Source organism: Bos javanicus, chromosome 4 (genome assembly GCF_032452875.1).
Source record: "Bos javanicus breed banteng chromosome 4, ARS-OSU_banteng_1.0, whole genome shotgun sequence".
Taxonomy (NCBI): Eukaryota; Metazoa; Chordata; class Mammalia; order Artiodactyla; family Bovidae; genus Bos; species Bos javanicus.
In genome coordinates, this window is record NC_083871.1 from 93,867,587 (window position 1) to 93,890,430 (window position 22,844).

Genomic DNA, 22,844 nt, shown 5'->3' on the forward strand with positions numbered 1-22,844 from the left:
TGAAACAGATGACTGCCCAGGGAACTGTCTCTGGGCTCTGTTGCCAAAGGTACTTTGAGCTCTTACTCCCTAGGAGAGAGAACCATAAACTTTTTGTACAGATTAGCTCCTTTCAAGAACAAAAATCCCTTTGGGGATTTACTAATTCTCTCACCTCCCCTGGTGCCCATGTTCATTCTTGTTGCTTTGTGTTAGGACTTTGCTCTAGGGCAGTTTTCCAGCTCCAAGAGAGACACTTGGGTCCCTGCTGCCCAAACATTCTGTAGCACCATGCTTGATTAACTGGGCAAGGTCAGACTTGCCTTTTCCAGCCCTCCCAGAGATAGACCCTTTGCTAAGAAATCCTAGAAATGCCATAATCTCTGGATATAAGCAGATCAGGCAGCCCTAGGAGCTCTGAACTTTTGCAGCTTTCTTCCCATAAAAGTGAAAGTACTTCTTATCTCACTGAGAAATGTGTAATGCTTTATATTATATAGACAGTGCTTTATGTCCCCCCACCCCAAAACCTTGAGGACTACTTAGAAAGAAACAATCCTCAGGAACTTAAATGTAAATCAAAGAAAGAAATTACTTCAAATCATCCAGCCAATGATTAGTAACTACAGAATTCTATGAAGACTAAAAAGACCTCAAACGTGGGAAGAGCAACAGCTGCCTGTTAGCCACAGTCAGAAGTCTTAGACCTTCCACCCTCTAGTGTATATTGCTAAATCACTTAGTCATTAGAGCATTTAATTACACTGAAGGAGGATTTATCTGCTTCTTTGGGAATCTCAGATGCCTAATGCTGGACCCACTAAGGCCAGCAAGAAGGGAGAGCATACTGAATATTTCATTGTCAATGTCTAATTGGGTCTACAGGCACAGTTCAGCCTCATCAGAGCCAGTCTTGAAAAAGAAGGCTCTGTTTTGTCAGCCAAGCACTTTTTGTGTGGTTCTTAATTATTTTCTCATGGGTTCCTTGTTTTCTAGGTCTTATCTGTTCAGCTACTGTACTAAAACACAAATTACATCAGTGTTTAGGCAGCAAACAGAGAAGGGTAGCTAGGATCCCATAAACCTATAGGTTAATCACCATCATCCTGAATTAAGACTTTGAAGCTATTGCTACCATGGAATAGCCTCTTTCTTCATTTTCAAGAACCTGTGCATGTTCTGAAGATAAAGTTAGCCGCAGTTTAAGTTAATGCTACCCAGGGGGAATATCTTTGGCAACCTCTCTCAGCTTCCTTTTCTGACCTGTGGATAGCACTTTCCACAGGTGATGACTGTGGATAGGTGATGACTGAGACAGTTCCTCAGTGCCACTTAAGTGCTTCCTAAATGTGTACATTTACAAGGTGCTGATTGCAAAAGAGCCTCAGTTCACTCCATGGTTTGGGGTTAGGGAGGAAGCCATTTTTTCCCCTGAAGGTATTTTATTCTGTCTTTCCAGCGGCTTCATATACAGATAGCTCTGATGATGAGACCTCTCCTAGAGACAAACAGCAAAAGAACTCTAAGGGGAACAGTGACTTCTGTGTCAAGAACATCAAACAGGCAGAGTTTGGACGAAGAGAAATTGAAATTGCTGAGCAAGGTAATGAAAGCAACCGCCTTTTTCTTCTTGAGTTGCCTATGTCTTTTTGTCTATGTTAATTCCCTTTTACATCCTGGGGTCTAGTAGTTTGTGAAATGTCAGTGTGATTTTGAAGGAAACTTATAACAAAAGAGATACGAGTTGAGAAAACACCATAGAGAGGGAGTAAACTCTAGTGGGTCTAGAAGGAACCCCCGTACAAAGAAGAGGGGAGAGACACTAGATGAGGGGACTGAGATACATGAATCAAACACTGGAGTATTTACCTCTGAAAATCCCTTATAACAGAAAAATCAGCATCTTGATCCTTTGAGAGACCCAAAACTAGTATAACAGAGAACCTGATCGGGAAGGGTCTTATCTTAAGAGAATTATTCTTTGCCTCTCATCCCCCTTCTCTAATATTGCTGTGTATGTATTGGGTCTTTTCAGAAATGCCAGCACTGATGGCTTTGCGGAAGAGAGCTCAAGGAGAGAAACCTTTGGCCGGCGCCAAGATTGTGGGTTGCACACACATCACTGCCCAGACTGCTGTGAGTCCTTTTCCTTTCTCCAAGTAACAGTAGTTAATAATAGCCACCAGCTATTGAGGGCTTGCACCGTGCCAAGCATTAGGTTAAAAGCTTAACGAGTGTTAGTTCATTAACCCTCATAATGGCCTTCTAAAAACACATATTCCTGTTTCCATTTTATAAATGAGGAAGCTGAGGCTCAGGGAGTTGAAGTTTACTAGCTGTATAACATTTGTCCAATGTTATACAGCTAGTAAACCACAGAATCAAGATTTAAATTTCAACATATCTGATTCCCATACTTTTTCTTTCTCCATTGTTCTCTACTGCTTGCCCCTGCCTTCCCTTTCAGTGTCATTTCTAGACGGCATCTCTGTGTAGGCTCCTTTCAGCTGCAAATAAGAGAAAACCTGATTCAACCTGGATTATGCATAAAGGAACTCATTACATTACATAGCTAGAAGTCCAGAGGCAAGGTGGGCTTCAGGAGAAGGCTCTCAGGGCTCCAGTTTCACCTGTCTGTGATTCTTCTGGAGCTGCCTTCTCTCTGTGCTCACTTTATCCTCAGGCTGATAACAAGATGGTGACAGCTCTATAAGCTATCCCAGATGGACATGAAGAGGAAAAAGGACCGTTTCTTCCTCTCTCCCAAGAGCAAGGAAACCTCTCCCAGAGGTCCTCCAGAACACTCTGTCATGTCATTGAGCAGAACTGGATCACATGCTCATGCCCCACCAGTCCTGGAAGGGAACTGGGGTTACCATGATGGGTTTAGATCCATAATTTTTACCTTTATCAGATTAAATGAACCCCTTTTCATTAAAAAATAGCTTGCAGTGCCCCTGTATTTTTTGAAATGAAATTCAGACATAACATAGCTAAGTACATGTAATAGTAAAAAATAAATGTAAAACCTTACTGAAATATGAAAGAAGAATATTTCAGTAAGGTTTTACATTTATTTTTTACTATTAAAAGGAAAGTAACTTATAATAAAATAACATATTTCAGTATGTAAGTGCTTGGGTACAAGTATAGTCAGATAATTGTACTTATAGCATTGTTTGAATGAGTGATATAAATGTATATAATAGAAATGTGTTACTGGTTCCAGAGTATCAGAGCAATATTGCCAGATTATATAATTTTATGAAATTATAAACAACTTTTTGTATAATTTCTGAATAACAACAACAATATAAAGTATGTGTTTTCTCTTGATTTATACATTTGTTGCATTCTTGGGAAAACTCTTGCATTCTTTTTTTTTTTTTCCTTGCATTCTTATATTAAAACTACAGCCATATTTGTGTTGATATGTAAAGTGGAATAAAGTTCTAAATTCAGATCAGTATAAATAAGTTTCTCACTCATGCGAACTTTTCATTGGCATATTTGAAAGTCGTACCAGATATGGCATGGGTTTTGTTGTTGTTGTTGTTTTTGCTCTAGGAGACTGTCCTATACTTTCTTTTCTTTTTTAAAAAATATTTATTTATTTATTTGATTGCAAGGCGTCTTAGTTATGGCATGGGGGATCTTTAGTTGTAGCCTGTGGAATCTAGTTCCTTGACCAGGGATCGAACCCTGGCCGCCTGCATCAGGAGCATGGAGTCTTAGACACTGGAACACCAGGGAACTCCCTGTTCTACACTTTCAAAATGTCAAGATCCTTGGCCATACCCACTAAATGCCAGTAACACGCCCCTACCAATTATTGTGGCAACCAAAAATGCCCCCATAGTCTACCAAAGTTGCTTTGTTGAGAACCACTGACTTAGAGTCATCATCAAAGCTGTAATAATACATATTAAGTTGCCTACCCTAATGAGACCTCTACAGGAAATTAATGTATTGAGAAGTTGTCTGGAATCTTTTATAGGATTTATAAGATCCAGATCACTTGTATGGCTAGATTAACTTCTGAAAGATTGTCTCCTAAGTGCAACACTTACATATTCACATTGCTTATTAAGAACAGCAGAGATTCCTCAAGACACAAACAGCTGCTGTTAGCATCTTCCCTATGAGACTTTTCTGGGTTACATGTTCTCTGAGGAAGAGTACCTTGGCGACCCAAAATTAGTATAATAAATTGAAAAGCTACTCTTTTTGGAACTGTAGACTGATAAATGAAGGCAGAAACCATCTTGGAACCTTTTTTGGGCTTCCCCGGTCAGGGACATGAGACTTCAGTGTGGTGACTTAAAATAGTAAGTGCTTCTGTCCTGTCTCATGTTGCTAAATTACAACTAGTTTCTTTTTTACCCCCTGGCTCACTGAATATTACCACTCTTCAAGGTTATTTTTTTTTTCCTGAAAGGAGTAATGAAAATTAGTTTACCAATTTTATTATTTTCTTGTTCCCTTACCACATTTTTCTTTATCCTTTAAAAAATAATTACAAAGGAATTTTGCTTTGTTTTATTTCTAATCTCTTTATTTTTTCTGATTACTAAGGTAGTTCATGTTCATTTTACAATATTCAAGCATTGTATGTGTGTTAAGTCGCTTCTGTCATGTCCAATTCTTCATGACCCTATGGACTGTTGCCCACCAGGCTCCTCGTCCATGGGGATTCTCCAGGTGAGAATACTAGAGAGGGTTGCCATGCCTTTCTCCAGGGGATCTTCCCCACCCTGAATTGCAGGTGGATTCTTTACCGCTGAGCCACTGGGGAAGCCCATTCAAGCATTACCACAGTCTATAATGTAGAAAGACAGTCTCTTATAATCCTGTGCTCCAGAAATAACTATCATAGTTAACAGTTTCCTGTCCATGTTTCATTAAGACTTGGATCTACTTATATTTTTTAGGTGTGTTTCCATAGTTCTTTCCAATCATATTTCTTAGCTACTCTTTCTAAACAGTAATGATTTAAAATCAAGTTGAACCAGCTTTTACCCTCTGTCCCCCTCTCACTTCCACCTGCCTGTACTTCTGCTTGAGCCCTCATAGCCAGCAAGCAGTCTTGACTCATAGTTCTTTAAATAGTTCTTGTATTCTTGGCCCCAGTCACTTTTCTAGTTAATTTTTATTGCTTTGTAGGTATGTTTCAGTATGATTCTTTTGTTTGACACACTCAGAAATCCTAGTTATAGGAATTCAGAAATTCTTTAAGGTGAAAAGCAAAACAGGAGAGAAAAAAATGGGATCAGATATTGAAAGGTAAGGAAATTAAGACAGTAGAGTAGTTCTGCTGTTAACTTACTATATGACCTTAGATAAATTATGTGAGGATGTTCGCCTACATTAGTGGAGCTGTTTGCAAGTGTTCTTTTTTAAGTAGAGCATATTTCTAATTAGAGTTTTAATTTAGTATATAAATATTAGAAAATACAAATTTTTTAAAATGAAAATTATCAATACCCAAAGTTAACTACCATCAGGAAATTTTAAAACTTTTTCACCAAACCTTTGTCCTTGTTGAAATAACTCTTAGTCAAAGCAGTGGGGTGGTACACTACTTTCTTAAAAAGAAGCCTGTCTGCCTGTCTCCATCTTACAGATTGAAGTGAAGGTAAGTCAGGATTAAATCAGTGGATTAAATTTATTATAATAATTTTTTAAATTGGAAATAAACATACTTATAGAAAAGTTGCAAATATAGTACCAGATAACTTTTTATTTTCTGAACCATTTGAGAGTAAGTTGCCAACCTGATGGTGCTTCCACAAAGACTTTAGTGTGTATTTTCTATAAACAAGGATATTCTCCTATACAACGAATACAACCATTCAAAATTAGGAAATTAACACTGATTCATAATTGCTGTCTAATCCTTAGGTCCCATTTGAGCTTCACTAATTGTCCAAATACTTTTTATAACCAAAGGATCTCATCCCTAGTTATATGTCTCATTTAATTGTCATCTCTCTTTAGTCTTCTTCAGTGCTGGCAGTTGATCAGTCTTTGACTTTCATGACCTTGACACTTTGAAGATTATAGACAAGTTATTCTGCAGTATGTCCTTAATTCAGACTTTTATGATGCTTCTTCATCATTAGATTCAGGTTATGTACCTTTGGTAGGAAATGGTGCTGCCTTTTTTTTTTTTTTTCCACTTAATCCTATCAGTTGGCACTTGATCTCAATTTGTCCCATAACTGAACTTCATTTTGATCCCTTAATGGAGGTGGTATCTGTCAGACTTTTCTATTGTAAAAGTTATTTTTCCCCCTTTGTAATAATAAGTGTTTTGTGAGGTAGATATAAGAAACTGTGTGAATATCCCATTCTTCATCAAGCTTTCCATTTATTTATTCAGGTTTTTTTTTTTTTTTTTGGTATGGAGTCATTGTTTCCTATTTTATTTAATGGATTATAATCCATTACTATCATTATTTATTATGATAAAAATTATTGAAATTTTGGCCAGAAGGAACCCCTTAAATCTTGCTTCTGTGCCTTGCCTTTTGACATATCCCTTTCATTCTTTGAGCACTTCCTTGCTTCTGGTACAAGAGGCTCTAAGCTCATCTTGTACGTTCCCTGTCCTATCCCTGGAATAAGCCTCTTCTCCATGGAGTGCTGGTTCCTTTTCCTTTAGTGGATCTGTACACTAGTGTGCTCTTTGCTACTGGAGTGTTAATAGTATTATTCCCGGATCCTCTTTCATTAATTTTCAAAAATAATTGCCCATTCAGTTTAATTCAGTTCAGTCGCTCAGTCGTGTCTGACTCTTTGCGACCCCATGAATCGCGGTGCTGCACGCCTCCATGTCCGTCACCAACTCCTGGAGTTCACCCAAACTCATGTGCATCGAGTTGGTGATGCCATCCAGCCATCTCATCCTCTGTCATCCCCTGTTCCTCCTGCCCCCAATCCCTCCCAGCATCGGGGTCTTTTCCAGTGAGTCAACTCTTCGCATCAGGTGGCCAAAGTACTGGAGTTTCAGCCTCAGCATCAGTCCTTCCAATGAACACCCAGGACTCATCTCCTTTAGGATGGACTGGTTGGATCTCCTTGCAGTCCAAGGGATTCGCAAGAGTCCTCTCCAGAACCACAGTTCAAAAGCATCAATTCTTCGGCGCTCAGCCTTCTTCACAGTCCAACTCTCACATCCATACATGACCACTGGAAAAACCATAGCCTTGACTAGACGGACCTTTGTTGGCAAAATAATGTCTCTGCTTTTGAATATGTTATCTAGGTTGGTCATAACTTTTCTTCCAAGGAGTAAGCGTCTTTTAATTTCATGGCTGCAATCACCATCTGCAGTGATTTTGGAGCCCAAAAAAATAAAGTCTGACACTGTTCCCACTGTTTCCCCATCTATTTCCCATGAAGTAATGGGACCAGATGCCATGATCTTTGTTTTCTGAACGTTGAGCTTCAAGCCAGCTTTTTCACTCTCCTCTTTCACTTTCATTAAGAGGCTCTTTAGTTCTTCTTCACTTTCTGCCATAAGGGTGGTGTCATCTGCATATCTGAGATTATTGAGATTTCTCCCGGCAATCTTGATTCCAGCTTGTGCTTCTTCCAGCCCAGGGTTTCTCAAGATGTACTCTGCATATAAGTTAAATAAGCAGGGTGACAATATACAGCCTTGACGTACTCCTTTTCTTATTTGGAACCAGTCTGTTGTCTCATGTCCAGTTCTAACTGTTGCTTCCTGACCTGCATATAGGTTTCTCAAGAGGCAGGTCAGGTGGTCTGGTATTCCCATCTCTTTCAGAATTTTCCACCGTTTATTGTGATCCACACAGTCAAAGGCTTTGGCATAGTCAATAAAGCAGAAATAGATGTTTTTCTGGAACTCTCTTGCTTTTTCAATGATCCAGCAGATATTGGCAATTTGGTCTCTAACTCTTCATATATATCTTTTGCCCTGTTCTCTCCTCCTCCCAGAACTCCAGTTATGTGTAAATTAGACCATTGATGGTATCCCATAGATCTTAGATACTCTCTTCTGATTTTTCTCCGACTGTTTTTTTCTTTCTCTATTTCAATTTGCGGATTTCTATCGATCTATCTTCAAGCTCACTGATTCTATCCTTAGATATGCCCAGTTTGGTATGATAAGTCTAATGAAAGAATTCTTAAATCTGATACCTTAAAAAAAATTCTAATGTTTCTATTTCACTTGTTTTTTATAGTTTCCATTTCTTTGCTGAAATTCTCTATCTGTTCATGGATGTCGTTCTGTTTCTCTCGACTGCTTCAACATAAATATGATAATCATATTTAAAGTTCCTGTCTGATCAAACATTAGCTTATCTCAGAGTCTGGTTCTCTCGAATACTTTCTTTCCTGACTGTGGGTTGGGTTTTTCACTTTTTTGATGTGTCTTGAACTTTTATATTGAATGGTAGTATGTTAGTTCCCATTATTGTCATGAACTGGTCTGGATTTCAATTCTGTTCCATACAGAAGGCTACAGATTCCTCCAAGCCAGAGGGCTCTCAGTATTTCTGCTCCACCCTCAGGCTGTCAACTACTTCTGCACATGCTTGCCACAGGGGGGCTCTCTCTTCAAGTGCATGTCCCCCCACAGCATAAGACTGCTTGTTTTCTGGACCTAGGCTCATAGTGAGAGCAATTGGGCTTCTTAAATTTTTCTGGTCCAATCTCAGTCTTAGGCCAGCCTCTGTGAAAATGGGACTTTCTCAGTGTTCCTGCCACTTCTGTCAAATTTTTTCTTGTATCTGTGGTAGGTCTATAATCAAATACCACTGTCCTTCAAAGTCAGATTCCCTGGAGACTACCAGTCCCTTTGCCGGATCCCCACATTGGGAAATCTGGTGTGGCACCTAAAACCTTTACAACAGTGTGAGAACTTACTGGTATTATTGTTCTCCAGTTTGTGGGTCGCCCACCTGATGGGTATGGGATTTTATTATTATTATTTTTAATATAAATTTATTTATTTTAATTGGAGGCTAATTACTTTACAGTATTGTATTGGTTTTGCCATACATCAACATGAATCTGCCACGGGTGTACACGTGTTCCCCATCCTGAACCCCACTCCCACCTCCTTCCCCAAACCATCCCTCTGGGTCATGGGATTTGATTTTAATGTGATTGTGCCCTTCCTACTGTCTCATTGTGGCTTCTCCTTTGTCCTTGGACTGGGGTATCTTTTTTTAGTGGGTTCCAGTGTTCTCCTGTGGTAGGTCTTGAGCAGAGGTATTTTCCTGTCCCTCCTGGAGAGGCAGTGATTTTTACTTTGTATCAGCATACCTAGTCCTGGGCCCAAGATGGTTTTCAGCTACTCCCCAAGGAGCAGAGAGTTTTTACTTCTACCCTCCGCCAGAAGCAATGGGTCTTTGTCTTGTCCCTCATGGCAGGCATAATTCCCGCTCTTCTTGCTACAGTTTAGGACTTTTGTTTCCTCTGAGAGAAGACTGGGAAAGTGCCCAGATTTCATGCTTATTGTCGAGCACAGGCAATCAGCTCCCTGCCCCCAGTCTCCTTTGTGAGCTCTGGTTGGAAGCCCCTAGAAAAGCCCTTTCACATGAGTATGAAATCTCACTGTGGCTCAGGCCACCAGAAGTTCCAAACTGACATATTGATACTTTCCCACACTCAGTCTTTACTAATTCATTAACATTTTAGTTAATTTTTTCTTACTCTATTGTATGACAGCCACCTCTTCCTCCTGCACTCTGACAAGAATAAAACTGTGTTCCCTCTCTCCCTAAAGGGATTTGGCGCTCTCTGGAGTTCATTGGTTGCATTATGACCTCGGCTCTTTGATAGGCTCAAGAAACGTTACAGTATGGTAGATTATGCAGCTTTTTCTTGTTTTTAGAGCGGAAGCTTCTCTTTCGGCTTTCTACATCATAAAGAGAAGCAGAATTATAAATTGGTGGTTTTTGAAAAGATGTATGGCTCTGAAATCCTTGGTTTAATTGAATCTTATAGGGAGGACCAGTAGGTTAAATGAGTAAAAGCATACAGCTCAGTGGGAGCCTTCCTCATGCCTACCCTCAACCCCTGCCCCATTCTCAAAGTGCTGAAGTTTCTGCAAAGCACATGTTGAAAATCATTGGTGTACTTTCTCATTGTCAAATATATAAACTTAATTCCTTGACCAGCTGTTTGGCCCGTGCTTGCTCATCTCCTGCTTTCTCTTTAATACAGGTGCTTATGGAAACTCTGGGAGCTTCCATAATGTACTTTCTCATTGTCAAATATATAAACTTAATTCCTTGACCAGCTGTTTGGCCCGTGCTTGCTCATCTCCTGCTTTCTCTTTAATACAGGTGCTTATGGAAACTCTGGGAGCTCTGGGAGCACAGTGCCGATGGGCTGCCTGCAACATCTATTCCACCCTCAACGAAGTGGCTGCTGCTCTAGCAGAAAGTGGTAAGACCTTTTGCACATTCTTTGTCTCTGGCTAAAGGTTTCAAAAAGTTCCATTGTTTTGATGTAAATCTGTAAGGAAAGTTGACATTTAAAGTTGTCTTGGAAGAAATATTCATTTTTTTTAAATGAAGTATAGTTGATTTACAATATTGTATTAGTTTCAGGTATACAGTAAAGTGTGTGTACACACATATGCACACATATATATTCTTTTTTCAGTTCTTTTTCACCATAGGTTATTATGAGACGCTGAATGTGTTTTCTTATGCCATATAGTAAATCCTTGTTGTTTATCTAATATATATATATGGTAGTGTGTATCTGTTAATCCCATACTCCTAATTTGTCTGTCTTGCACCTTCCCCTTTGGTAGCCATAAGTTGTGTTCTATGTCTGTGAGTCTTTCCATTTGGTAAATAAGTTCATGTATACTGTTTTTTAGATTCCACATATAAGTGATATTATTTAATATTTTAATTTACTTAGTATGATAATCTCAAGGTCCATCCATGTTGCTGCAAATGGCATTATTTCATTCTTTTTCAAGGCTCAGTAATATTCTATTATATATATATACACACACACACACACACCACATCTTCTTTATCCCTTCATCTGTTGATGAACACTTAGACTGTCTCCATGTTTTGGTGGGTCCCTATTCTTGATGAGGTTTCTCTCTTTCTGAACTTCTTTTTGTTAAATATGATCAAGATAACTGTATTGCTTTACAGCCACAAATATCTTCTTATGTCTGATATTCCATTATTAGTTAATGCTTTGCCTTGCCTTGCTAATATTAGAGCACCAGTGAACACATTCACTGTCTAAGGTCATATGGGGTTTCCCTTGTGGCTCAGCTGGTAAAGTATCTGCCTGCAATGCAGGAGACCTGGGTTTGATCCCTGGGTTGGGAAGATCCCCTGGAGAAAGGAACAGCTACCCATTCCAATATTCTGGCCTAGAGAATTCCATGGACTGTATAGTCCATGGGGTTGCAAAGACTCGGACACGACTGAGCGACTTTCACTTTCCAGGTCTTATGGATTAGAAAAGAAAATGCTTCAGATATAATTTTGTGGTCCTACTGGTTTTTCAGCAGTGTGCTCTGATTTAATGTTTGGTACTTCTGCTTTAGCACTAAACAGGACTTGACCTGGCAGACTAATATTTGAACACAACAGCCACTGACACTTGAAGGACAAAAGAAACAGAGAGGGCTCGCGGCCCCGACTCCACATCTGGGAGTGGAGAGGAGAGCGGAAGTGGCGTTGTCTGGCTGGAGCCGTTGGGTCAATTTGTTAGGCGAGGAGAGGGAGTGATGTCTTCCAGACTCCGTGCAGTGCCCGCTACCCCGGGACCCACAGCCTTTAAGCAGCAGAGAAGCACGAGGATCATGGAAGCTAAGAATAGCAGAACCCAATCCTCCATAAAGGATGAGAGTTTCCAGTACACTATCCCTCATGATGACTCCTTAAGCAGTTCATCATCTGCTTCATGAACCAGGGAGTGATTTTCTAGCATCCTTCCGAAAATCTACCTACAGGGTGAAGATGAGAAGGATCAAGTCAGCTGCTGCTTCCCATGTAGAAGGGTCAGATGGAATATCAACCAAAGGAAAAAGGAAACCCAGGCAGGAAGAAGATGAAGACTATCAGAGAATTTCCACAGAAGAAGCATAAGCTTTATGGGAGGAAGCAGCAGCCTAAAGCTCAGCCTAATCCCAAAGCCCAGACTCACTGTATTTGGAAGGAACCACCGGCTTATGCAGCAGGCAGTTTAGAGGAGCAGTGGTTCTTAGAAATTGTGGATGAAGGCAGTGTCTCCTGTCCTACCTGCCAGGCAGTAGGGAGAAAGACCATAGAGGGCTTAAAGAAACACAGGGAAACTGTAAATAGGAAATGTTTACCTGTCATCATTGTGGGAAACAGCTTCTTTCACTAGCAGAGATGAAGTGTCATGTCGTGGCAAATCATAATAGCTTCCCCATTTTAAGGCTGGAGATGAAATAGATGAGCCAAGTGAGAGGGAACGTCTCTGAACAGTTCTCAAGAAACTGGGAAAGCTGAGATGCATGCATGAGAGTTGCTCTAGTAGCTTCACCAGCATCGTGGGATATCTGTACCATGTGAGAAAATGAGCAAAGGGGCTGCTGAGCTGGAGAAGATGACCCTGAAATGTCACCACTGTGGAAAGCTGTATAGATTGAAGACTGGACTCGTATATCACTTGTATATAAGAGCATAGTACTATATTCTTCTTTCCAGAGTCAGGACAGCCAGAGTGCTTGAAGGACATGAGCTTGGAGTCAAAGAGTGGAGACCGAGTTCAGAGGCAGATAGCTGTGTACCACCTGCAGGAACTGGCTTCTGATGAACTGGCCAAGGAATGGCCTGAGAGAAAGGTGCTTCAGGATCTGGTACCTGATGATTGGAAGTTAAAATATACTTGTCCTGGGCTACTGACCTTCAGCCAAGAAGTACTACACAAATAGAAGTCAGAAGTATCATCGCATTCAGTGTCCTAACCAGGGTTGTGAGGCTGTCTACAGTAGTGCATCTGGTCTTAAAGCTCACCTGGGCTCTTGTACTTTGGGAACGTTTGTGGCTGGAAAATACAAGTGTCTTCTCTGTCAGAAAATGGAAATGGCAACCCACTGCAGTACTCTTGCCTGGAAAATCCCATGGACAGAGAAGCCTGGTAGACTACAGTCCATGGGATCGCAAAGAGTCGGACACGACTGAGCGACTTCACTTCACTTCACTTCTCTGTCAGAAAGAATTTGTGTCAGAGAGTGGTGTCAGGTATCACGTCAACTCTGTCCACTCTGAGGATTGGTTTGTTGTCAACCCAGCAACAACCGAAAGCTTTGAGAAGCTGGTGAAGATAAAACAGCAACAGCAAGAAGAAGAGAAGCGGATGTGGTAGCCCAAGAGCCGATGGTTTCTAAGGTGGCGGCAGCAGCCCAGCATTGAGCTTCCTGAGACAGAGCTGAGTCTTAGAGTAGGGAAGGATCAGAGGAGGAATCATGAGGTACTGCTAGTGGCGACACCCTGTAGAGATGTACATACTGTAGACAACCAGAACAGAAGCCAGTGCCAACACAGTTCCAGAAAATCAAGTCCCCAAAGATGAGTCGTAAATGAGGAAGGAAATAGGCAGTCAGTGTGAAAGCACTCCTGGGAGAGTAGATGGAAGGCTTTTGTCACAGGGACCTGTGTGGAGAGGCCTGAGTCACGGGAGCCGAGTAAAGAGAAGTATACTATTTCAGCTGTTTGTGTAAGGCTGTGACAGTCTCAGGTCCTTCCTCCTGTGTAAATTTCACTGTTTCTTCTACTGATTTTTGTGAACCCTCCACTACCCCCACCCCCATCTTCTTCTTGGTAGATTTTCCTGATATTCTCACTGGAGCCCCCCTATTTTCTCTCCTCTTGCCCAAAGAGCTCCCCCTTAAGGTCCACTGTAGGCCCTCTTGCCCTGTACAAGACTAAGAAACTTGTTCGATTAGCCTTTCCATACTGGGCTATAGAATGTTCTTGGAAGTGCCATTGATTCCGTAGTTATTCCATCATCTATCTTATAAAATGATTCCAAACTAACTTTTTTTTTTTCACTTTTCCAGTTGAGCTTTATTCCAGAATGGTTTTACAAAGCTGATTTTAAATCCAGTACATCTCCACATATGAATAGCTCCATCCCTCAGCCACAGACCAATGAACCTAAGCAACTGTTCAGCTTTGAGTGTGGTGTCAGCTAGGCTTTTAGTAGTGTTAGTCACTCAGTCCTGTCCGACTCTTTGCAACCCCATGGACTGTAGTCTGCCAGGCTCCTCTGTCCATGGGATTCTCCAGGCAAGAATACTGAAGTGGATTGCCATTCCCTTCTCCACAAACTAACTTTTCAAAACCATACCAACTAATGATTTTGTATTTGTGATATAACAAGCCTAGAACCTAGAATTGTTGTCACTCCTTTACTAAGGTTCCCCTGTCTGCCTGGGTGACAGAATTTATGGAGGCTGTTGTCTCATTATGGTTTTAGGATTGAAAGTGAGAAAATACTTAGAATAATAAAGCTAGACCCGCTGGACACAAGTTTTCCTGGGAAATACTTTGTCCCAGGTGGCAGTTGGTAACCAGACCCACAGGCATGATGTGCAGCCTTAGGAGAAATATGTCTCACATAAAATGACTGGAAAGAAGAAAGCAGCACAAATAAATACCACCTCAGATCAACTTTCCTGCAGTTTATCTTGTTCCTACAGTTTTGAGGATTGAGGAGTAATACCCTTTTGCCTCTGATATTTGACAGAGAACCCTAATATTGCTGGTAGTGCCATGAAGATTGGTAGCCAAGTGTACATTCCTTCTCCCCTGGACTTGACCTGATTGTTAGTCAGCCCTCTTAAGTTCTCATATCTCCCTTTAGCCAAGGTCTGTCTCTCTGCATTTTCTGAGAATGTTGTCCTCTACCCTCTTTTTTAGACATTGTGTTTTGTCCTCTTTATAACCTCACACTTTGACACCAAGTGTAGATATTTATCTGGAGTTGGAAAGAAGAGTTCTTTTTCTGAACCTCTTGCCTAGCCTATAGTATCTGTTAGGCTGTTTCTCCTTCAGGATGGCTTTTCCTGGAGCATTGATTAGAGCAGTTCTGTTGTATTTCTGAATTCTCTTCCCCTTTTCCGTAAATATTGGTCTTCTATATTATTGCCAATTTTTGTGGCTTACACCACATTAAAAGCCAGAGACCCTTTAACCCTGATGTGGACTAATACTGCCTTTTCAAAATCTACAAGGCTATTACCACTATTAACTTTTCTCTGTGCTCCTCCATATAGCCTTAAAATGTGGGCTTTTGTGAAGACCACTTTGAAACACAGGAGCGTTGAAACCTGGTTGGGATACTGCCAGAATGGGTAGTTTTGAAACAAAGGAAGGACATGGTCTATCCACTCGACATTGTCACTGGCAGTTGCTCCCTTAAAGCCCTTTCCATTCATAAGGATTGTCAGGGAGGAAAATGGAGACGCTCTGTTAATTTCTGGTGAGTAAGATTTGGGGAGTGTTTGCCAATGGCAAGAAGAATAAATGACTGTGTCAGAAAAAAAGAAATAGAGAAGTGTGGACTTTGCCGGTTTCTTGCACTCCCTCTCTGACAGCACAACACAGATCAGGGTACAAAAATTTGCATCAGAGCTCATGAGAAATTCTGGGAAAGTTCTATAGTGCATGTATATCTCTCCTTTTGCAAACACTGTCAACATTTTATTTGTTCTTTCATTTACATTAATTTGTAAGATTTTTATTAATGTGTAAATTATGTATAGAAAGTGCACATATATAAATATGTAGTTCAATTAATTGTACATATACATTCATTTTTTTTCCAACAAATGCTTATTGACTGACTCTAAGGGCAAATAAGAGAGTCTTTGCACTCAGAACCTTATATTGTAGTTGAGGAGAAAAGACACATTTACAAACAATGATAATACAAGGACATATATGATAATGCCACAACAGATCATACGTCCACATTCAGTGTACCAGCAAGGGGCTAATAAAAGATCAGATTCCATGAGAGATCACTTACAGCTGAGTTAATAAGGCTTCATTAGGAACATGCCACTTAATTGGCCAGTGAAGTGTAGCAACATTTGAACAGAAGAAGAAGAGTGTAAGAGTTTTCCTGATGAAGAAGGTGGAATGACTAAGGTAGAGAAGCAAAGAAAGATCAAAATGTAGTTGGGAAATGGTGGGAATTCTAGTTGGACTAGATGAAAAAGTACATATTTCTAGTTTCCTCTTTTTTGCCTTTAGTCATATTTTTAGCATCCCTCATACTTTTGGCCCTTTTGTTTGTCCTCTTTGGTCTAACAAGAATAAAACGACCATCAAAGACGAAGGAATGGATAAAGGGGGCTGAAGACAATATTTAATCAGTGAAGAACATCAGCCTAAGAAGTACGGCAAAACAAGTTTGGAACTGGGAAAAACTAGCATCTCATCTTCTTGCCAAAACTGAGGGTCAGCCCTTTTTTCAGGCTTTAATGGTTTCTCTTTGTTCTTGTTTCTCAGGATTTCCTGTGTTTGCCTGGAAAGGAGAGTCAGAAGATGACTTCTGGTGGTGCATTGACAGATGTGTGAATGTGGAGGGCTGGCAGCCAAACATGGTGTGTTAGGTTTCTGTTAGCATAGTTCATTGGGACCTGGGGGTACAGGGAGGGAGGATGTAGCCTGGGAGAGGGTTTCCCAACAGGAAGGAAGATGTTTCCTTTTTCATCTGATGCACCTGGGCTTCCAGCAGAACTAGATGCTTATGCTTAGGACATCCCAAGAATATTAAACCTCTTTATAGCCTCAAAGTGCTTATAATTGTCAGTGCTGATCTTAGAAGTGCTCATATTCATCAGCAGCGTTAAAATACTACTCCGGGTTCACACATGACTGGTTAAAAAGTAAGATGAATGAGTTACTATCCCCTAACACTGCTCACCAGCACCTCCCCCAACACACACAGCTCCAGTGGTACATAGCTTTCTCTCTAGAATCACATGCTAAATTTATAGTAAACCTGAAGGGATCCAAGTTCAAATTTCTTCTTTATTCATTTCTCACCTTAGGAAGTTGGGGCTTTTAATTTTTGCTTAGTTTTTATTTTTGTTTCACTTTTTTTAAAAGTGCTTGAAGTCTGATAGCATATTAGATTCATAAGGGGAAGCACAAAGCTGCACAAGTACAATGTACTCCTACTTTGCAAACCTTTCTGGATAGGAGTGAAAGGAGAAATTAAGGAAATCAACTAAAAACAAGAATCCTTGAAGCTCTAGTCCAACTATTACTTGCTGCTAAAGACTGCAGAGCAGGCTTTACCTGGGAGACAGAAGGAGAAGCAGCCTGTCTTTCTAGATTCTGTGATGCAGGTCATAATGCACCAAGAGTTGATTTGAGGAAAGCTGGGTTAAAACCTTTGTATCCTCAAAGGGAGGGAGGAGTTGGCTGCACGATGAGTCAGCTCATTCCAGCACACAGAGTGTGACTGACAGAGGTTCTACTGGGAATAAAATATTAATTGTATAGTCACGAACATAGGGAGGACAGGGCATTGTACATAGCAAGCATTTACAGATTGTAGATCAGCACAAACTGCTGGAAAGGTTGACGAAGTGAGTAAGACAAGAATAAGAACTGTGACCCCAGAAAACAGTACCCATAATCTTTTTGGATCCTGTAAAGATCTAGTACTTTTACTTGCTCGCTAACCTCAGGAAGATTCCTGAGTGACAAGAATTTTCTGCAGTAGAATGACAGACTGATAATTATAGGCTTTATTCATTAAATAAATATTAGGGATAGCAACCACCTGCCTGTATTCAAAATCTTTGTTAAGAGGAAAAAGTGGATGAGAATAGTTATTCTAAGATACTGTCTTTCCTGTATAGCATGTTTTGTATGCTAGGGATCAGAGGCTGCAAGGAAAAATGCCATGAGGGATTTCATACATGTAAAAAGGGAGAGAGAAATGCAGAGGACCCTTTCTGTTCCTTAGGGACTCTGTTCTGAGGGTTTCTACCACAAGAAAAATGGAGCACTGACTTACAGTATGGAGCAACTGTAAGAGTGAGTCCAGCCTTGGATCTCTACTCCCAAATAAGGTTTGGTGGAATCAGAGAAAATAGATTAACAGCAGGAGCAGAATTGGGAATTCCCTGGCGGTCCAGTGGTTAGGACTCCATGTTCTCACTGCCAAGGGCCTGGGTTCAGTCCCTGATCAGGAAACTAGGATTCCATAAGCTAAGTGGTGCTGCCCAAAACAAAACAAAAAAACAAGGGCAGAAGCAAAAAAGAGGTCAGGTATTAGACACAAGGTCGGAGATTGTGTGTAGGCAGGGATCCAGGATGGCGCCTTTGACACTTGTAGTGGAGTTAACTGATGGAACTGCAAAATGGGCATGTGCCAGCAGAGGGCAGCTCAGTCGTGTGGGTCTTTCTGGGAGAGTGGATGTGACAATTTGGAAAGTCCTGCCAAGCATTTCTGACAGCTAGGTAAAGGGCTGAAATGCCACAGCCTACTGCCTAATCGTATTCTAAGCTGATCTTTCTTTAGCTTATTTATAATTCAGAAACTTTCCTCTGCTGATGAAAGCTCCAGTGGGCACAGCTTTGTGTTTGTCTTTAATCCCAACCTGAAATAGTGATGAGCTGTTCAGAGGCATGCTTGCACACCTACATGCTGCACAGTTCCCTAGTTATTTTTAATTTGGTTTATAGAGAGTGTGAGGTTGTGCTAGGCAAAACCCTACAGTGCTGCCTGAGCATTTTGGGTAGGAGAATGCCTGTACTTTGGGAGAAGTAAAGAATTAACAAATACAGTTTTGTAAGCCATTGTTCTGGGAGAGAGACTAATTATCTGGTTTTACTAAGCTTTCACTGATTATATTCAAAGTCCTGAATTTAACTACTATAAATATGCTATTAGGTTTAAGCTTTCTGACTACAGTACAGTCAGGAGCTAGTGGTCTAGATGATCACTTGAGCTATTAGTCCATAAGAAAATCCTCATGGCATTGCTGTATAGTTTGATCCTCGTAGGTATGTCATTTGGGAAGTTCACTTGGCTGTGAGAATTACAGTTGACCTTTCATCTCACTGTCGTTTTCTTCTGTATAATGACCACTGTAAATTACTTTGTTTAACCATTTACAAAATTTTAAATATGACATTATTGATGCTTATTATTCCAGATCTTGGATGATGGAGGGGATCTTACTCACTGGATTTATAAGAAGTATCCCAACATGTTTAAGAAAATCAAGGGCATAGTGGAGGAGAGTGTTACCGGAGTTCATAGGTAAGATTTGACATAGGCATGCTGGCTTTATGCAGCCTGGACATATGTTCATGTAATCACATACTTACAGAATTGTTGTTGCTGTTTATTTGCTAAGTCATGTTCAACTCTTTGCAAGTCCATGGATGGTAACCCACCAGGCTTCTCTGTCCATGGGGTTTTCCCAGGAAGAATAGTGGAGTGGGTTGTCGTTTCCTTCTCTAGGGGATCTTCCCGACCCAGGGATCAAACCCAAGTCTCCTGCATTGGCAGGTGGATTCTTTACCACTGAGCCACCAGAGAAGCCCACTTATAGACTACATTATGTTAAAAATTAGAATGATGCTCTGAAATGATGAGATCTGAATCCACATACTTGTGTTTTAAATTAACAACACAAATAACAAACTTAAATAGTGAGGAGTGGATAGCGGAACAGTGTGGGCCTCATGTTTTCTAGCATTGTAATACAATGACTGCTTGTCTTTTTTGGACAAATTCACTTATTGAACTTCTGCATTGAACCAATAACTGCTCTAAAAACCATGCTAGGGATCTTGCAGTGGGGAAAAAAATTCTGGTCCCTCAGAGAGCTTACATTCATACACAGAGAGCAAGTATTTAGGGTTCTGTTTCTCAAATGAGTCTTAATTCCCTGAATACAATTTAACCATTTCTGTTTCCTATTATTTACCCAGAAAGAGCTAAAGTAAGAAAGTTTTAGGGAAATAAATTCTGAATAAGCCACTATCACTGCTTTCATTATATTGTGATCTTTTTGAATGTATAAAACTATGAATTGTCCCAAATTTTCAAACTTTTAGAAAGAGGTGAGTTTTGAATAAAACATCTGGTTCTAACTTTTAGTTGACTGAATTTAAAAAAATAAATAACCCTACATATGGATATATGGACTTCCCAGGTGGTGCTAGTGGTAAAGAACCCACCCACCAATGCAGGAGGCGTGGATTTGATCCCTGGGTCAGGAAGATCCTCTGGAGAAGGGAATGGCAGTCCACTCCAGTATTCTTGCCTGGAGAATCCATGGACAGAAGAGCCTGGTGGGCTACAGTCCATAGGGTTGCACAGAGTCAGACATGACTGAAGCGACTTAGTATGCATGTAGATATACATATTTAGCAAATTTGGAAAACTCAGCAGTGGCCACAGGACTGGAAAAGGTCAGTTTTCATTCCAATCCCAAAGAAAGGCAATGCCAAAGAATGCTCAAACTACCGCACAATTGCACTCATCTCACATGCTAGTAAAGTAATGCTCAAAATTCTCCAAGCCAGGCTTCAGCAGTATGTGAACCATGAACTTCCAGATGTTCAAGCTGGTTTTAGAAAAGGCAGAGGAACCAGAGATCAAACTGCCAACATCCACTGGATCATGGAAAAAGCAAGAGAGTTCCAGAAAACCATCTATTTCTGCTTTATTGACTATGCCAAAGCCTTTGACTATGTGGATCACAATAAATGGTGGAAAATTCTGAAAGAGATGGGAATACCAGACCACCTGACCTGCCTCTTGAGAAACCTATATGCAGGTCAGGAAGCAACAGTTAGAACTGGACATGAGACAACAGACTGGTTCCAAATAAGAAAAGGAGTACGTCAAGGCTGTATATTGTCACCCTGTTTATTTAACTTATATGCAGAGTACATCATGAGAAACGCTGGACTGGAAGAAACACAAGCTGGAATCAAGATTGCCGGGAGAAATCTCAATAATCTCAGATATGCAGATGACACCACCCTTATGACAGAAAGTGAAGAGGAACTAAAAAGCTTCTTGATGAAAGTGAAAGAGGAGAGTGAAAAGGTTGACTTAAAGCTCAACATTCAGAAAACGAAGATCATGGCATCCGGTCCCATCACTTTATGGGAAATAGATGGGGAAACAGTGGAAACAGTGTCAGACTTTATTTTTCTGGGCTCCAAAATCACTACAGATGGTGACTGCAGCCATGAAATTAAAAGACGCTTACTCCTTGGAAGGAAAGTTATGAACAACCTAGATAGCATATTCAAAAGCAGAGACATTACTTTGCCAACAAAGGTCCGTCTAGTCAAGGCTATGGTTTTTCCTGTGGTCATGTATGGATGTGAGAGTTGGACTGTGAAGAAGGCTGAGCGCCAAAGAATTGATGGTTTTGAACTGTGGTGTTGGAGAAGACTCTTGAGAGTCCCTTGGACTGCAAGGAGATCCAACCAGTCCATTCTGAAGGAGATCAGCCCTGGGATTTCTATGGAAGGAATGATGCTAAAGCTGAAACTCCAGTACTTTGGCCACCTCATGCGAAAAGTTGACTCATTGGAAAAGACTCTGATGCTGGGAGGGATTGGGGGCAGGAGGAGAAGGGGACGACAGAGGATGAGATGGCTGGATGGCATCACTGACTTGATGGACGTGAGTCTCAGGGAACTCCGGGAGTTGGTGATAGACAGGCGTGCTGCGATTCATGGGGTCGCATAGAGTCAGACACAACTGAGCGACTGATCTGATCTGATCTGATACTGAAATTATGAAATTAAGACTATTTGAAAGTTAAAATTGTTGCTTTAGAGTAGTGGGATTAAAACAATACTTAAAAGTTTCTCATAATTAAAAAGAGATAAAATTAATAAGCAATTTAAAGTTTTACATTTTAATCCTTAAAATTTAGAGGTGGGTTAAAGATTTTCCCCATGTGCCTTTTGATTAAGATCTTTATTTCTAAGCTGTATATAGACTCTGGAAAAAGTATTCTCTATTTCTCTATATATACTTTATAGGATGAAACTAGTTGTGTCTCAGGCTCTCATGCCTACTCAATTAACTTATTTGTAAAATTTGATATGAAACTGATGGATTGTAATGTCTCATTATTTTATGTTCTTTTTTATTTCCTTTTTCTTTAGGCTCTACCAGCTATCCAAAGCTGGGAAGCTGTGTGTTCCAGCCATGAATGTCAATGACTCAGTCACGAAACAGAAATTTGACAACCTCTACTGTTGCCGTGAATCAATTCTTGATGGGTAATGGATTATCTTGGGAGTGAACTTCAGTTGTTGAATTGAGGTTCTAAATTTTTTGGTTTTGGTTGTTTCTGGAAATGATTTGTGTAGCACCTCTAAGCTGTATACAGACTCTGAAAATGTATTCTTTGTTTCTATATATATACCTTATAGGATGAAACTAGTTGTATCTCAGACATAATATTTTATAACACATATCATACTCAATATTTTATAACCCAAAGATACCTTTGCTATCACTATTACATCATACTCAATACTCAGTATTTTATGACATAGAGTTACCATTGCTATCGCTATTGCAAGTGAATCTATTTTACTTAAAAAATCAGACCAACTCCTGTCTTTTGGTGACAGTTTTTACTTTGTCATCCTATCAAGACTGGAAGTCAGTAACTAAAGTCAGTATAAGTAAGTATCTTTGGTGATTTAGGAAAAGGTTCCTGGTATTTCTCTTCCAGGTCATGTTGTCATGACTTAAGTTACAACCATCATAACAGTTCTTTGGCCATCTGGAAAATCATGGTGAGCAAAGGGTCATTTCCCAGAGGCAAATCTGTGAGGACTACAAGTCTGAAAAAAAAT

At 40.3% G+C, this 22,844-nt stretch overlaps 1 protein-coding gene and 1 pseudogene across 7 annotated transcripts in view; both read left to right on the plus strand.

The window, feature by feature from the left end:
* The window catches only part of AHCYL2 (adenosylhomocysteinase like 2), a 191,703-nt gene that overhangs the window by 149,052 nt on the left and 19,807 nt on the right, over positions 1-22,844 (plus strand). For all 7 annotated transcript variants that reach the window (XM_061414673.1, XM_061414672.1, XM_061414679.1 and 4 more), the window contains 6 exons: positions 1,439-1,582; positions 2,015-2,115; positions 10,305-10,407; positions 16,488-16,582; positions 19,154-19,260; positions 22,143-22,259. In XM_061414673.1, coding sequence (XP_061270657.1) covers positions 1,439-1,582; positions 2,015-2,115; positions 10,305-10,407; positions 16,488-16,582; positions 19,154-19,260; positions 22,143-22,259 — 667 coding nt within the window. The remainder of the gene's footprint in view (positions 1-1,438; positions 1,583-2,014; positions 2,116-10,304; positions 10,408-16,487; positions 16,583-19,153; positions 19,261-22,142; positions 22,260-22,844) is intronic.
* Positions 10,414-13,565, plus strand: LOC133246404 (zinc finger protein 512-like; annotated as a pseudogene).